The 14,392-nt window shown below is 35.0% G+C and overlaps 1 protein-coding gene and 1 long non-coding RNA gene across 3 annotated transcripts; both read right to left on the reverse strand.

Moving 5' to 3' along the window:
• Window positions 1–3,918: 3,918 nt before the first annotated feature.
• Window positions 3,919–5,129, reverse strand: LOC148877618 (pathogenesis-related genes transcriptional activator PTI5-like). Its single transcript, XM_088942234.1, has one exon. The coding sequence runs from the start codon at window positions 4,906–4,908 to the stop codon at window positions 4,405–4,407; it is 504 nt and encodes a 167-aa protein (XP_088798360.1). The 5' UTR covers window positions 4,909–5,129; the 3' UTR covers window positions 3,919–4,404.
• Window positions 5,130–9,696: 4,567 nt separating this feature from the next.
• Window positions 9,697–14,240, reverse strand: LOC148877619 (uncharacterized). 2 transcript variants are annotated; one of them, XR_016098279.1, is made up of 4 exons: window positions 13,949–14,171; window positions 13,827–13,847; window positions 11,198–11,517; window positions 9,697–10,474 (listed from the first exon to the last, which is right to left on the reverse strand). It is a non-coding gene; the product is annotated as an uncharacterized LOC148877619 (long non-coding RNA). The 2 variants fall into 2 exon arrangements; XR_016098277.1 differs by lacking the exon at window positions 9,697–10,474 and having other exon boundaries at window positions 11,102–11,517; window positions 13,949–14,240.
• Window positions 14,241–14,392: the final 152 nt, after the last annotated feature.

A 14,392-nucleotide genomic window follows, 5' to 3' on the forward strand; every position in this document is an offset into this window, starting at 1 on the left:
TTTCCCAATGCACAGTGGACTGTACTTGTGAGGTTGGTGTGAGGCATGTTGTGTGAGGAGTAGATCTGGTCCCATATTTTCTAGTTTAAAATATTTTATATTGTAATTTTTTATTTTTGAATTTACTTGTTAATAATACCATTACAATTCTTTAAATTGACTAATTTCCCAACTCGATTAGATCGATCCAATTGATCAAATAACTAAAATCGAACTGTACCAACCCGTGAACATCCCTACTGAACAATTCTACGTACACTTCTATTATCTCATTTGTTGGAAGATGCTCAAAGATATTCATGTACCAGATTTGGATCAGATGTTATTTTAATGGGTACCCAATCAATTTACTCTGTAGTGCAAGCAATGCAATTAAATTAAAGGCTTCTCATCCTTGGTCTTGCTTTTGGTTTTTGTCCAAGACCAACAAGCTTCTTCGTCTTTTTTATTCTTACTTTTGCTGTTATGTAAATAGGTGTTTTTAGTCCCTGATGTCCAATTTTTGATATTTTGGAAAAGGTGATTCAACAGTTATCAGTCGTCTGACAAATATAAAATAAAAAAGATGGTTGGGTTATATGTTATAATGAATCAAATGTAATATCTCGGTGGTTTGGGATGAACTTACTCGAGGTGGAGGATGTGGGAATGGATCTACTCAAAGTCCCACCCCCTAAAATCAAGGATTAAATTATCGATATAATACTTTTGGTATGGGGTGTATCATATCTATATCCATGGCCGTAGATACAGGATACAACATGACTAAGTATCTATCTCATAAGTCATGTGTATCAGCATGATACGGCTTTGTATCTAGCCGCATTGAATTGTATCATGGATATAGTCTGATATGCACCAGCATGAAAGTATATCAATGCTTGGTTTGACGAATCTGAATATTAACCACATTTGGATTGATTTTGAACTTTAATAAAAAAAAAAAAAACAAATAATTGAAGATTTAATTTCCCCAAAATTTTAATGAAAATTGAAAAGTATAAATATAATATTTATTTTATTTACCTTAATGATTTATATGCTTTATTTTACATATAAATTATATGATAAAAATAAAAACTTATTTATTATTTGAAAATACAGTTATTATGTATATAAAAATACTAAATAAATAAAACTTTCCAACAAAATTAATAAAATTTGAAAATTATAATTGTAAAAAACTGAAATAAATAAGAATTTAACATTTATTTTTCCCCAAATTTAATAAAAACTGAAAATTATAAAAATAATTTATTTTATCTATACTAAATGATTTATATGTTTTATTTTACAATTATATGTGAAACAAATTATATGTTAAAAATCAAAACATATTTATTATTTTAGAAACAAAGTTATTACTTATATAAAACTACTATGCAAATAAATTTTCCAAAAATATTAATAAAATTTTAAAATATAATTATAAAAATTTAAATAGAGTGAGAATTATTGCATGATGTACACATGCTCTAGAGTCCCAACATTGTTGATTGCATTGTTTTTCTTCATATAACCTATTAAAGAGTGTAATTGATCCCATATAATTGGGATAAGGCATTGGTGACGACAAAGATGATGATGATGAACCTATTAAAGAGTTCATTTCTCATTTGTTTTATAAATATATCATGTGATTTGTATGCATTTCCCTACCATATCCAAGTGTTATAAATATTTGTATCTGAGCTGTCCAATACAATATCCAATATACCGATACTTTCATCAACTATGATCAGGATGCTCTTCTAAATAGGACCCATTTTATGGTTGGTTGAAATGGTAACCATGAAACAAGTAGAAAGTATGGAAAACCCAAACCCACACACAGGTCCTGTTTGCACATGTCACACTCACACCAGTGGAGTACTGCACTAGAAGACATCAGGTGCCACATATTGACCTTTCATTTCCTTCTTATGGTTGTTGCCTTGGTGGTGTGAAGACCTTCAAACATTTTAAGAGTGGAAACATGCTAACCCAAGGCAATGGGATTCTTATTTTTCATATGGTAATTATGTTTCATTTCTGTGTGTGACTGATTCTGCTATTTTGTGATGGCGAATATGATATTCTGGATGAGAGAAACCTAGCAAGAGGATACCGGGCTGTTCTCATCAACTTGATTTAGTGGGTATCCCTCTCAAGAAAGTGAAGAAACATGAGCCTATTTGCCTGTGAGAGTGATACTGAGCTGGTCAAGTAACACCATCTAAACCATTTAAAACATGTCTCAGATTAAGAAAAATAAAAGCTATTACCCAATATTGGTCCCATCTATCTAGGGTCTTGGGAGGGGTAGACTGGATACAGTCCTAACCTGGCATTCTTTTCTTGCCTAAGATTTTACCATTACACCAAATAATGACCCTTTAAAACATGTCTTGGATTCCGAGCCAGCCAAAAATTGCAGCTGCCGAGGCAAAATTTGCATGGGTTAGACATGTAGATGCTTGGGAGTTGGGAATGGCCAATGATGATGGTCCCTAGATATGTCTTGTCATTTTCTCTTGTTGAAAGCAGGATGTGTTCAACTGTTCTTGTACCTCTCTCCCCAGTAGAAAGCCCTGTCAATTCAGAGTAGTTGTTTTTAGCATAAATACTGTTTATTGCTTCCTTCTAGATCATTTCTTGCATGTCATAGTGAGAAACCTAAACACAAATTAACTTCAACAAAGATGGTGGGAACCAGAGAACAGAGATTAGAATGACTGGATTTAGAATTAGAACGCATGTGTTCCCTGTGAGTGAAATCAAGGTGTCCATGAGACCATTTCTATGGACTTCAGTATTCCACATCCTTTTTGGCGAACTGAAACTTATAAACTGGGAATCTTACACAAGATGGTTGGAGTGGGGTTGGAATCTTCTGTTTGGATGGAGACAGATCAGGAAAATAGAAAACCCTTTTTGTGGTACATTTTTTTTTCTAAGAAAGGCCCTTCAGAGGATGGGACATGTTTCACCAAAAGATTGGTGTGAAGAAAATTCCAATCTGGCGTCACAATAGTTCTTCCTCATGAGGTGTGACCCTTATTATTAAATGGTGACCCAACTCTGTAAGACTTTCCTGTACTGTACCTGTTTGGTCACAGAGATACCCTGTACCTTAGAAATGCCCCGCTTAAAGATAAAAGGGTTCTTCTTCTTATTGGTTATTTTTTCTTACTCTTTTAGTTGGAGGCTTAAATGATTCATGATTTTTGTTGATGGTCCCCATTGGAGAAAACTAGCAACCCCTTAACACTGTCATGGGAGTCAGGTTGGAGAACACCTACTTCAGTTATCACTGGAGTCAGTCAAGCTACTGACATATTACAGAGCAGAGGAAGTTCTGTGCACCTGGATCTCGAAAACATGAATTGCAGCATATCACCATTACACAGGGATATTTTAACTTTTAAGATTAAAGCACCATCTATTTATCCGTGTTTCATGAATCAAGATAAGAGAAGCAGCCTGATCAGTAGGAGGATCAATGCCCAACCTACAATTGTTGTCAAAATCTTGACATAATGGAATAACCATAGCTACCGACCTATCATGTAGAAAAAAGTAGAAATCAGAAGGATAACAAATGTTCATGTCCTTGACTCAAAATATCATGAGTTCATTGAATGGTAATTTTGCCCTCTGAATGAAACCCGAATGTATGATCCCATGACCATGTAATGAAGAGATTGTCTTTAGATTTGAACATATTTAAAAATAAAATAAAATAAAAAAAACAAGAAATGTGAGCTTGGATCCTCTGTTCTGAAGCCTATATTTGATTTCTCTATAAACCAATTTTCTTTTCTCAATTATCCAAACAGTAACATAATCAAAACACTGTCCTTAAACATATGCTTCTTACATGGTTCTTCTGAGCAATCCAAAATTTTCTTGAGATGCTGCCCAATTATGTGGATGAGGTTAACAGAAACAGATTCTATCACTATTATTTTACTCAAGAATTGTGTTACAAACATAATGCAGTACATTTTGTCTCCTACCCATTTCATGGCTTGATCTTTTCATAAAATCAACGCAAACAAACAACTAGATTCAAAATCTTTTCATATAAAAAAGAGAGAAGAACTAAATAGGATACAATATATTTTTTTTCCTACCCATGTCATGTCTTGATCTGTTGCTTACCATAGAAGTGAATATGCAGCATATGAGTGCAAAGAAAGCATACAAGTCATACTAACTATTGCTCTTATATACAAGGCAAAAAGCACCCTAAAAGTGAAAATGTTCCTACTCCAAGTCGAATAGGCTTTTCATGTCTCAACATTCCAGGGGGCTACAAGAAGATGATGAAGAGGAATTCAGGGCTTCTCAAATCTCAGAAACCTTTAACAACTTCTCTAGGTAGTCGGAGCCCAAATCTTGGAACTCAGACTACTTTCGGACTCAAGATTGATCGTCCCCCCTTGAAGCCCCATTGCAACTGCCAGTCGAACTTGAGGTCTCCTTATTAAAGCTGGATTTCTGCTTGAATCTGCAGGTGGAAGCAGCAGCCACAACTTCAGCAGGAAAATTGAGCAGTGCCTTGGCTCCCCGCATCCGGAATGCTGCCTTGTCGTAAGCCAAAGCTGCCTCTTCTGCTGTATTGAAGGTGCCAAGCCACACACGCGCCCCATGTCGCGATGAGTCTCTGATCTCTGCTGCGAATTTCCCCCATGGCCGGCGCCTCACACCTCTGTAATGCTTCTTTCCGATGTGTCCAGTTGGTTGAATGCCGTTTCGGTTGTGAATTAATATAGTGTCTCTAGAGGGTAACCATGAATTGCTGATGTTCATGGCCTCGTTCAGAACTTCGTATAGAACCATGTCTTGTGAGTCATTTTCATTGAGAGGTAGCTCGCTCTCTAGGGCGCTCACTTTTCTTGGTGAGCTCAGCAATGAAGGAACCATGGCTCTTGCTTCCTTCCTTCCTTCCCTCTGTTCCGATCTCCTCTTGCTCTGCAACTGCAACTTTGTTCTTGTGAATGATGTTAGACTTCAGAAGAAAGATGGTTTATAAAGGGTCCTTTTTGAATGGAAGACTCTTAAAGCGATGAGGGACAGAGAAAACGAAGGTGAGAGGAGGAATCAGAGTCAGTGCTTAAATGCTGCTTTTCTCGTTTCTCTGGCTCTTTCTGTGGAATGCACACAATATTAATCCCTATATTCACCAAATTTACGATATTCCTTCCCTTCTTCCCCGATTTATTTAGAGTTGTCAAATTGATTTGGTCTATTCGAAAGAACCGGTTAATAATAGGGTTGGACCGGCTCTTCCTGTTCTGAACAAATTAATACCGGAAAATCATATAGAGGTCTCTGGTTCTCTTGTATTTTTTATTATCTTTTATTAAAAAGGATAAATTTCGTACACAATATATAAAGATATTTTTGTTGTCATTTTAATGAATGGTGTTATATCAAAAATGAAGTTTTGAATTGTTTATTGTTATTATCCTTTCATTCGATTATCCCAATTAATAATTGGTTCAATTCTACTGATCCACTCCTATTGGCCTATCTCAACTAGACCCGACCCACATTGACAGCTCTACCGATTTTAAAGGAGGATAAAACAGTAGTGTTGTCAGACTCAGATTGAACCTATGATTATTTCAGCTATTGGGGGTCATGGGTCAAATAGTCCAAGGATTCAATTGGACCACTTAACTTGTTTAAACAAAAATGTGAAAAAATAAATAAAATAATAGTATACAAAACAGAAATATATATATATATATATATTTTGTAGTTTAGAAATTTAGAATGCCATAACTCCAAGTTTGAGGATGGGCAATTGGCATCCCATGAACCGTTTCGACTGCCGGTTTCCGATCCATCCAGGGTTTAGACCGTTCGGTCTGGACCATGTGTACATTAATTGTCATTTGTCAACGAAAGGATAAATAGTAAATATGGGAGAAGGCGAAGGGCAATCTGTGAGTATCAATTTCCATAGTCCCTGATGACGTAAGGGATGAGACATTCATGAAAAAAGGTGACGTAGCATTCAGGAGACATTGCTAGTGCGGTCACCTGCTGACTCCTGGTGGGACCCGATTGAGATCCACTCCTGTCTCCAACTTGACCTTTCCACAAGAGTGAGGAGTCGTTAATTACAGCCACCAGATTGGAACAAGTTCTGGACTGTCAGATGGCTCAGACGTGAATACCGTTCTTTGATTTAAAAATCATATCTAATAAATATTATGTAATAAATAAATAAATATTTAACAAGATTTTTGTTATCGAGTCCGAAACTCCGAGCTCAGATGGATGAGACTTGAGAAAGTAGGGGAAGACGGTCAAAATTGAAGACCCTACCCTTCTGGGTCAGTCATATGACCACCTGCTTTGAAGTGGTGAAGCAGGAAGCAGCTTGAGCTTTTTAAGTTAAGTTAAAAGGCAATCTTTTGATAAACGGCTGAGGTAGATAAATTAAAATAAAAAGTTTAGTACCCGTTTGGGAGGCCTTTATAAACCGAGGGCTAACTCGTTGGTGTATTAACTGATTTGTTCCTGCGTTCTTGGAAAATCAAATCAAATTCCGCTATCAGCATTTTGGGGAAAAAGGGGTTGAGGGGAACTGGGAAAGTTATTAATGGTGGATAAAATCGAATATAAAAAATAAAAAAAAAAAAACAAAGTTTGAGAGGCCTTTCACATGGGGTTCCTGACTTTGTATGATAGACTCCACGTGTCAAACCTGAAATTATTCAGCTAAATAATCGACCTAACAGTGGAGCAAATAGGTGAAAAATCAGCTGTCCACCAGTCATTTTAATTGCTGTGTCTCTGCCTCAGCCTCTTTGAATAACTTACTTAAAAGTGCTGCAAAGTAATTACAACTTATGCGGAATTTTCTGTTCAGCCCTCCCAAACGGAACCTTATTATTAATGGCCGAAGCCGAAGCTGATGAAACTCCCTAAATTATTATGTCACTAGTATTATATTATCTAGTTGTTTTTGTCCATAAAAAAGACAAAGCAATAAATGGTTGAGTTGAATAGAATAGCTAGCTTCGGCCCTTATGAAACGGCTCTGAGAGTCTGAGCTCATGTCCCCACTGCGGCTCCAAGGGTTATGTGGCCCCAAATTAATTTTTATAGTTTGATTGAGGACAAAGTGAAGGTCGTTGGTGGATGGCTGGATGCCCTATTTAGTGGGTTTCAAATTTGACGTCTAGGGCGGGCCTACAAAGTCAACATGGTGACTCAGGATTTCTCCATTTGTTATCACTATCACCATCGTCCCTTACACCAACTATATGGGATTAGGCACATGTAACTCCATTCCATTTACACGCAAGTGATATTCACAATCATTTTTGTGACTTCTGTTTTCAGCTAGTCCTTTTTCTTTTCTTCTTTTTTTTTTTTTTTTTGTTTTTTTCTTCATAGGAATCCAACTGTGAGAAGAGATCAACCCTAGCCAAGCTGTTGAACCCTTAACATGATTGGGTTAAATCCATTTTCTCTAGCTATTTCCCTCTGTCAAATATTCTTATTTCCTAGACCCAAGTTGAGGTTAATTAGGTTTTAGCATTTATTCTTAAAAAAAAATTGCCTTCAAACTAAATTTGTTGATATACACACATATATGCATATAAATATACATATACATATATACGCAAATACTTATAAAAATAAATGCATGTTTATATATAAGGGCATGTGTCATGCCATGTTCGCAAGCAAAGGGTAAAGAGTAAATATGCGAGTTAACATTGCATTATAAAATTTTAACTTATATAACCTGCACAGTGACCCAAAACAAGTATTCACTTTATACATTATAGATTTATACACACAAGTATGAAGTTAAGTCTGGTTCAGATTGGCCAAGGCCTTAACCCTAACCCTAATCTGAACTTCAACCAAGTCCATCTCAACCTGATTTTTTTTGGATTGGTGAGGTCAAACCCAGATCAAATTGTTCCCCAGTCTCTAGTAGGGGCGGAACTTGGGCAGTCTCAAGTTAGGCTTTTGTCAAATTTTGAATGAACCCAGCCTAAAAGCCCAAGCCTAAAACAGTGTAAAATGCAAACTGGAGCCAACTCGATTTGCACCCCCAGTTTCTGTCGAGGATTGCCCAAAATGTTCAGTCTACAAACGTTTCTCTATGGGCTTTAGCTTTAACAATCCTCTCGTTTGGTTTCTTTCTCCTTTTCAAGTCCATGACCTGCCGTATAATCTTCTGATCATTTTATTAAGTCCATGATGACCTGCCGTGTGACTTTCCTTTTTGCATCCAATACAAAATTTCCTTCGATATCCCAAATTTGCTATTCCATTGTATGTTTTGCTTCCCTAAATACATGAATGCACTTTGACCTCCATACTTATTGTGCTAGTTCAAATTAAACAATTTTTCATTAATACATTTATTCTTTAGTGCCCATGCTTCAGCTATATTAATTATATTAATTGATGTTGCACCAATTATTTTTTCTCTTGCTATTAATTTTTTATTTTCAAATTAGGGACTATATACAGCATATAGCACATTTCCCATTTTGATGTCTTTATGCTTAATATTGACAATTTGGATTTGTAAAAGCCTAAACCCATAAACTTTGCGGTGCCTGAGTTTGTATTATTGAAAACTTTTCCACATTAGGAAGCAATTTTTCCTAATAATTTTCTACTTGGTCCCTATTTTCATAGAGATCATATGCTTTCATCAACTCCCTTAGGCCTCCATCATCCTCTTTTGGTCCTAGGTATGTATGTGGTCAGTCATGAATCAACCAAAATTGTTTAAGGAAGGCAATTTCACATTGACATTTACACCCTTTCTTTTTAGATATTTTTGGTTAGAAGTTTATCGTTAATGAGGAGCCAAAAGAACATTTTAGGGCCCGTTTGGTTCGTAATTGGAATTGGAATCGGAAGGGCCTATTTCCCCTAATTGTTTGATTCAAATAGGAATTGGAATCGGATTCAGATTTATGCTGTTTAGTTCATTAAGAGGCAGAAATCGGAATCAACCATGATTTCCATATTTGCCCCTAATAAAAAATAAAAAAAGCAAAAAAATGCATGGATATACCAAAAAAAAATTGCAAAAATTGCAGAAATTACAAAATTGCAGAATGATAGCTATGAATATAACCCTAGCAAGTGCATTAGTTATCAAGTAGTATAAAAAATATCATTCCCACGGGGATTTAACAAAATAAGTATTAGAACCACAGTCTTCCCTAATTATTTGGACAATTGAAATTCAGATTTTTAAGAGTAAGAACTACTGAAAATAAAAACTAGAACAAGAAAATAGAAGCAAGGGTGATCACTGACCGAATATCCAATGGATGAAATTGCTAAGACTTTTGATCCACCTAACCAATGTAATGAATATTAATGGATTCGATTAACTAAGATTATTTGACATTTCCATAAGCTAAGATCTTTCTAATTTTATTTAATATTCTCTCTCGAGATATACTAAAACTATGTCCATCAGGTAACCCTTCAATCTCTCGAGTAGAGCTCTCAAGATGGAAGTACATTAAATCCGAGGAAAACCATTATATTTCAGATGAATCATGTATATATATATATATATACCATTTAATTCACACTATGAACTATTCAATCAAATTATGTAAATTCCTCTCTCGATTCATTCACATAAACCAAATCAATTAAGATGTGGTCAAGCTCTTAATCGCATTAAGCAAAATAATTCATAGACTATACGAAAATTACAATCTTGGATAAATCACAAAGATAAAAATATATTCATTAACAGGGTTAGGCTTTCCACAGCCCTAACTAAAAACAAATCAGTTCATGATAAAAGAATTAAAGCAAACAAAGGGAGAGAAATAACTCATGAATTCGCCTATGGTGCTGAAATCTCCTCTTCTTGCCGCCACCTTCTTCTTGAGGTTTCTTGAATTCTTGATCACTTTCCCCAAGTTTCTTGATTTGTTTTCTCCTTTTTTGATAGATAACTCAATGCAATTCGTGATGCCCTAGGGTTGGTACGCCCAGCTCTCATATAGCTTACAATTACTTGGAATTATCTCAAGAATGGATAATCCAGTCTTGATCCAAACTCCTCCTATCCTATCCTATCTTTTCTCCTCTCTCATTATCTAAACCTTTCTTAATCTTTTTAAAATTACATTTAAAATTTTAAATCTAAGAGGACTCTCGAATTCTTGAATTTGAATGGGTTGTTTTAATAACTTGGGCCGCCTCAATGTTTTTCTGTGAAATGGGCTTCAGTTGGGAATTGGGCCTCACTACGAAATTGTTTCTTCTTCGGGCCCGGATTTGACTTTGATGTAGGCCGAATCTGCAAAAGCCCAAAACACGAAAGTTGTAGCTTTCTCTCTTATCTTTCCAATGGATCTTGAATCAGCCCAATCGAGGCTCGGATATGAAAGTTAGGCCCACATTACTGATCGCTACCGAAACTGTGAAAACTCATCCGATTAGCCTTGTTTTCCTTCTTGCGACTTCTTTCCTTGAATTGCACCGAAATACAAGAAATATGAATCTAATTAAGTACTAATTCAGTATAAAAGATAGAATATTAGGGGATAAAAATATGATAAATTTTATTCTCATCACAGAATTTTTGCAGGAAAATGTAGAAATTACAACACTTTTGCAGAAAATTTAGAAAAAATGCATGGAAATACTGTAATTTCTACAGAAATTATAGAAAATTACAGAAAATTTGAAGAAAAATACAAAAATTACAATTTTGCAGAATTTTTTCAAGACAATGTAGAAATTACAACAAATTTTCAGAAAATTCAGAAAAATGCATGAAAATACCTAAAATTTTGTAGAAATGGCAGAAAAGTGCAGAATTTTACAAAAAAAATAGAAAAATACAAAAGAATTGCAGGAAAATGCAGAAATTACAACAATTTTGTAGAAAATTCAGAAAAATGCATGAAAATGTCAGAAATTTTGTAGAAATTTCAGAAAAATGCATGAAAATACTAGACATTTTGCAAAAAAATTGCAGATAATTACAGAAATTTTATTAAAAAATAAAAATACAGAAATTTTGTAGGAAAATGTAGAAATTACAACAATTTTGCAGAAAACCGAGTTATTTCTTCATGGTCTAGACTCTTGGTTTGCAAAGACTAGGATACTAGAATTTATTTTTCTCTGGAACATGAAAGAGATGTACCAATTTACCACTACAACGAGTAAAAGTTTACATAGATACCCAAGTGTATTCTCTTCAAGAAGCTAATATCATGCTTGGGCAACTGTCAACACTGCAAGCCATAATGTCCCTATAATCTCGTGAGATTCTAAAGGAGTCATAGACCTTTCCATCACTGCTATTCTTGTACTCAAACAACAGATTTGAGTGGTCAAATGTTATAAGCTTTATGAATCCAAAGTCTTGGTCCTTGTAATAACTCCATCTAGTATGTATTGTGGTGAATTCTGCAAGGCTAGCGCCTCTTCCCCCAACAGTTACATGGATGGTTCCATTCAAGGGACCTTGATAGTATGATTTTCTTTATTGATACAAACATTCTGTAACAGAAGCATGACACCCATTGTTAGTTTATGAAGTGAAGAATCTGGATGAACTAACAAGCATGTTTGCTACCATTTGAAACATTTCAATTTAATATAGAAGAGGTTGAATGCTCATTTCTACAACATATGATAATCTACACTAATAACAAATCAATTAATAGACAGTTAACCATTATATGTAAAAGGTATTACAGATTGGATGTTGATCAGCATCCTTGAGAGGAAAATGGTAACAACAATCCATCCCTAAAATACCTTGGAAATTCCAATTCTAGAATAGGAGTTTGACACATGGACTAGAAAGATTTAACAGGGAAATTTTTAAACCTTATAATGTTATAATGTTAGTAAGTCTGAAATTTGTGTAGAACCAAAGAATCAAGGAGCAAAGCGGATTGTCCTTTTAGAATTTTTAAAGCTTCAGTGTTCCACTCATCCTCCCTCACACCCACTGGAGCTACTCCTAGATCCCCACAAATATGTACCAAGCTGTTATATAGAAATTATATAAGTTAAATTTATTGTTAGAACATTAACCTAGCAAGATTTTGAGACTATTTCTTGAAAGTTTGGCTAGAACACAGACATAATGATAACACACAAATGTATATGCAAAAGGAAAAAGCTACTTACACTGAATTGGGTCACAGGTTCTTCAGAAAGCTTGTGTATGCCACGCCACTGCCTAAACTCAACCATTGTTCTATGATAGATGGTTTGGGTAGGCAAGGTCAGGTTGATGATACTTACAGATTGTTTGAGAGAGTGGTTACCGGCTTCTAGAGGAAATGAAGACAAAGGGTTACCAACCCATAGTGGTTACATATGGATCAGTCATTCATGAGTTTTCCAATATTGATAGGCTTGATGAAGCATACATGCTCTTTAATTGAAGAATCAAAATCAAGAGTAGGCGAATATGTATTAAGGTATAGCAATCCAATTGATGGTTTTGGAAAGGTTGGTAGAATAGATGAGGTATATGTTATCATGGAAGAGTTGATCCACAAGGGATTGGCACCTAAAGTGTACACATGGAATTGCATTCTTGATGCGCTAGTGAAGACAGAGGAAATTAATGAAGCCCCTGTCTACCTTCAGTCAATGAAAGACCTTAAATGCACCCAAAATGCCATCACTTAAAATATTATCATAAATGTGTGCACAGAAAGCCAAACCTCAATTGTTTTTTAACTGATATGTCATCTGTGTCAAATAAAATTACAGATATTATGAATACTTTTACTTTAGGTGTGTCAAATACACATCCAAGAACAAGCTTTTGCTTTTTAGGTACTTGTGGATATAAAGAGAAAATTTATGCAAGAAGGAAAAGGTAGCTAGTTAGCTACTGCAGTACTTTTGTTTGCAGGTTACAAGTTGTCTTTTAAAAGAACTTTAGGTGTTTAGGAATGAATAGGGAGTTCTATTTTTATCTGTTTTAGTTTATTAAAAGTTCTATAGGTTGTCAAGTGGGTATTGATTTGTTTCTGTTTTTCTATTTTATCTAAATACCTTAGGTATATTATGAATAATTTTCATTTGTTTGCAGTCAATTATTGGGCTGACTGCTAGATATATCTTAGAATTGGGCTTGTCTTGAATCAATCAATATACCTAAATACCTTAGAATTAAAAATTGTTTGCAGCTCAATATGTAAGATTATTGAGCTAGCTTGTCTTGAATTTCAAGAAATAAAAGGGTAAGATAATGACAAATTCTATTGGTCAGAAAGACAACAAGACATTGGACCGAAACTCATCCCACGGAAAGAAAAAAGAAAAGAGAAACGTGTGGACTCATTTGAACCACATCTCAGCTGCTACTGTTAAATATGAATAAACATGACACCAAACCTATTAACCAATCCAGATAGAAATCGGGATAAAGTGGTTGCTTGCTTGTAACTCTAAAATCCCTTAATTAATTGTCACTATTCATGTTTAATCAGACTGTTATCTAATTTGAAATTAGATTAAAATGTTATTGTACTCTGATGAACTTGATAGAGATCTTTCAAAACTTATTAGCTACAAAGATAGAGCTGAATCAGGTAAACAATAAAATAAACATAGAAAAATTCAAATACCATACAGAACTAATGACCAAATAACTCTACTCACATAAGGATGCATTACAAATTGAAATTGGGAAAAAAATTAACATGCATTTCAGACCTGCTAAATTAACATGCATTTCGAGGTCAAGTATAAACGACTAAATTTACCATGCATTTCAGACCTTCTACTAAAGATCTATATAACAAATACTTTGCTGGAAAGGAAAATCGAGGATAACATACCTTGCTGTGGTTTGGTCTGGTCTGCAACGGAAAAAATGGGGAGGAATGAAAAAATAAAGTGAGAGAGAAGGAGAGGAAGAAGAATATGAAAGAGGAGAAAAAAAAAATTGATGGTGATGTACCTCATCGCCACCGTTGCCGGAGTTTCAGTTCAGATCAATACTTCGAACTTCAGCTGCCTATGGAGGGAGTGACGAGAGAGAAAGGGTAATGAGGGTTAGAAAGTTGGAATCGGGTAGGGAGAGGTTTGAGGGGTTTTTTTGTCATTTTGGTTTTTTTCTTATATTAAATAGCGGGAATGGGATTCTGATTCCGGGGGGATGGGTCGGGAATGGCCATTCCCTCAAATGGGGGATTGCCATTCCGCTCGGAATGGAAATCGGATTCCGTTTCCACCGAACCAAACGCTGGTCCTGCAAATCAAACAGACCCTTAGTCTTTTAAGAATACAGAATTTTCTAAATTTTGTTTATTGAAGAAATCCTCTTCCATTCAATTGTTAGCTCATAAATATTCTGACGATTTAGCACGGAATTTCCTTTGTTCTTTTCTCCTTTCTCAATTCC

This window comes from Nelumbo lutea, chromosome 1, assembly GCF_056320005.1.
Source record: "Nelumbo lutea isolate HS-2025 chromosome 1, American lotus-T2T, whole genome shotgun sequence".
Taxonomy (NCBI): domain Eukaryota; kingdom Viridiplantae; phylum Streptophyta; class Magnoliopsida; order Proteales; family Nelumbonaceae; genus Nelumbo; species Nelumbo lutea.

Coding starts and splice junctions, on each gene's coding strand:
- LOC148877618 (XM_088942234.1), bottom strand. CDS start 4,908: ATGGTTCCTTCATTGCTGAGCTCACCAAGAAAAGTGAGCGCCCTAGAG.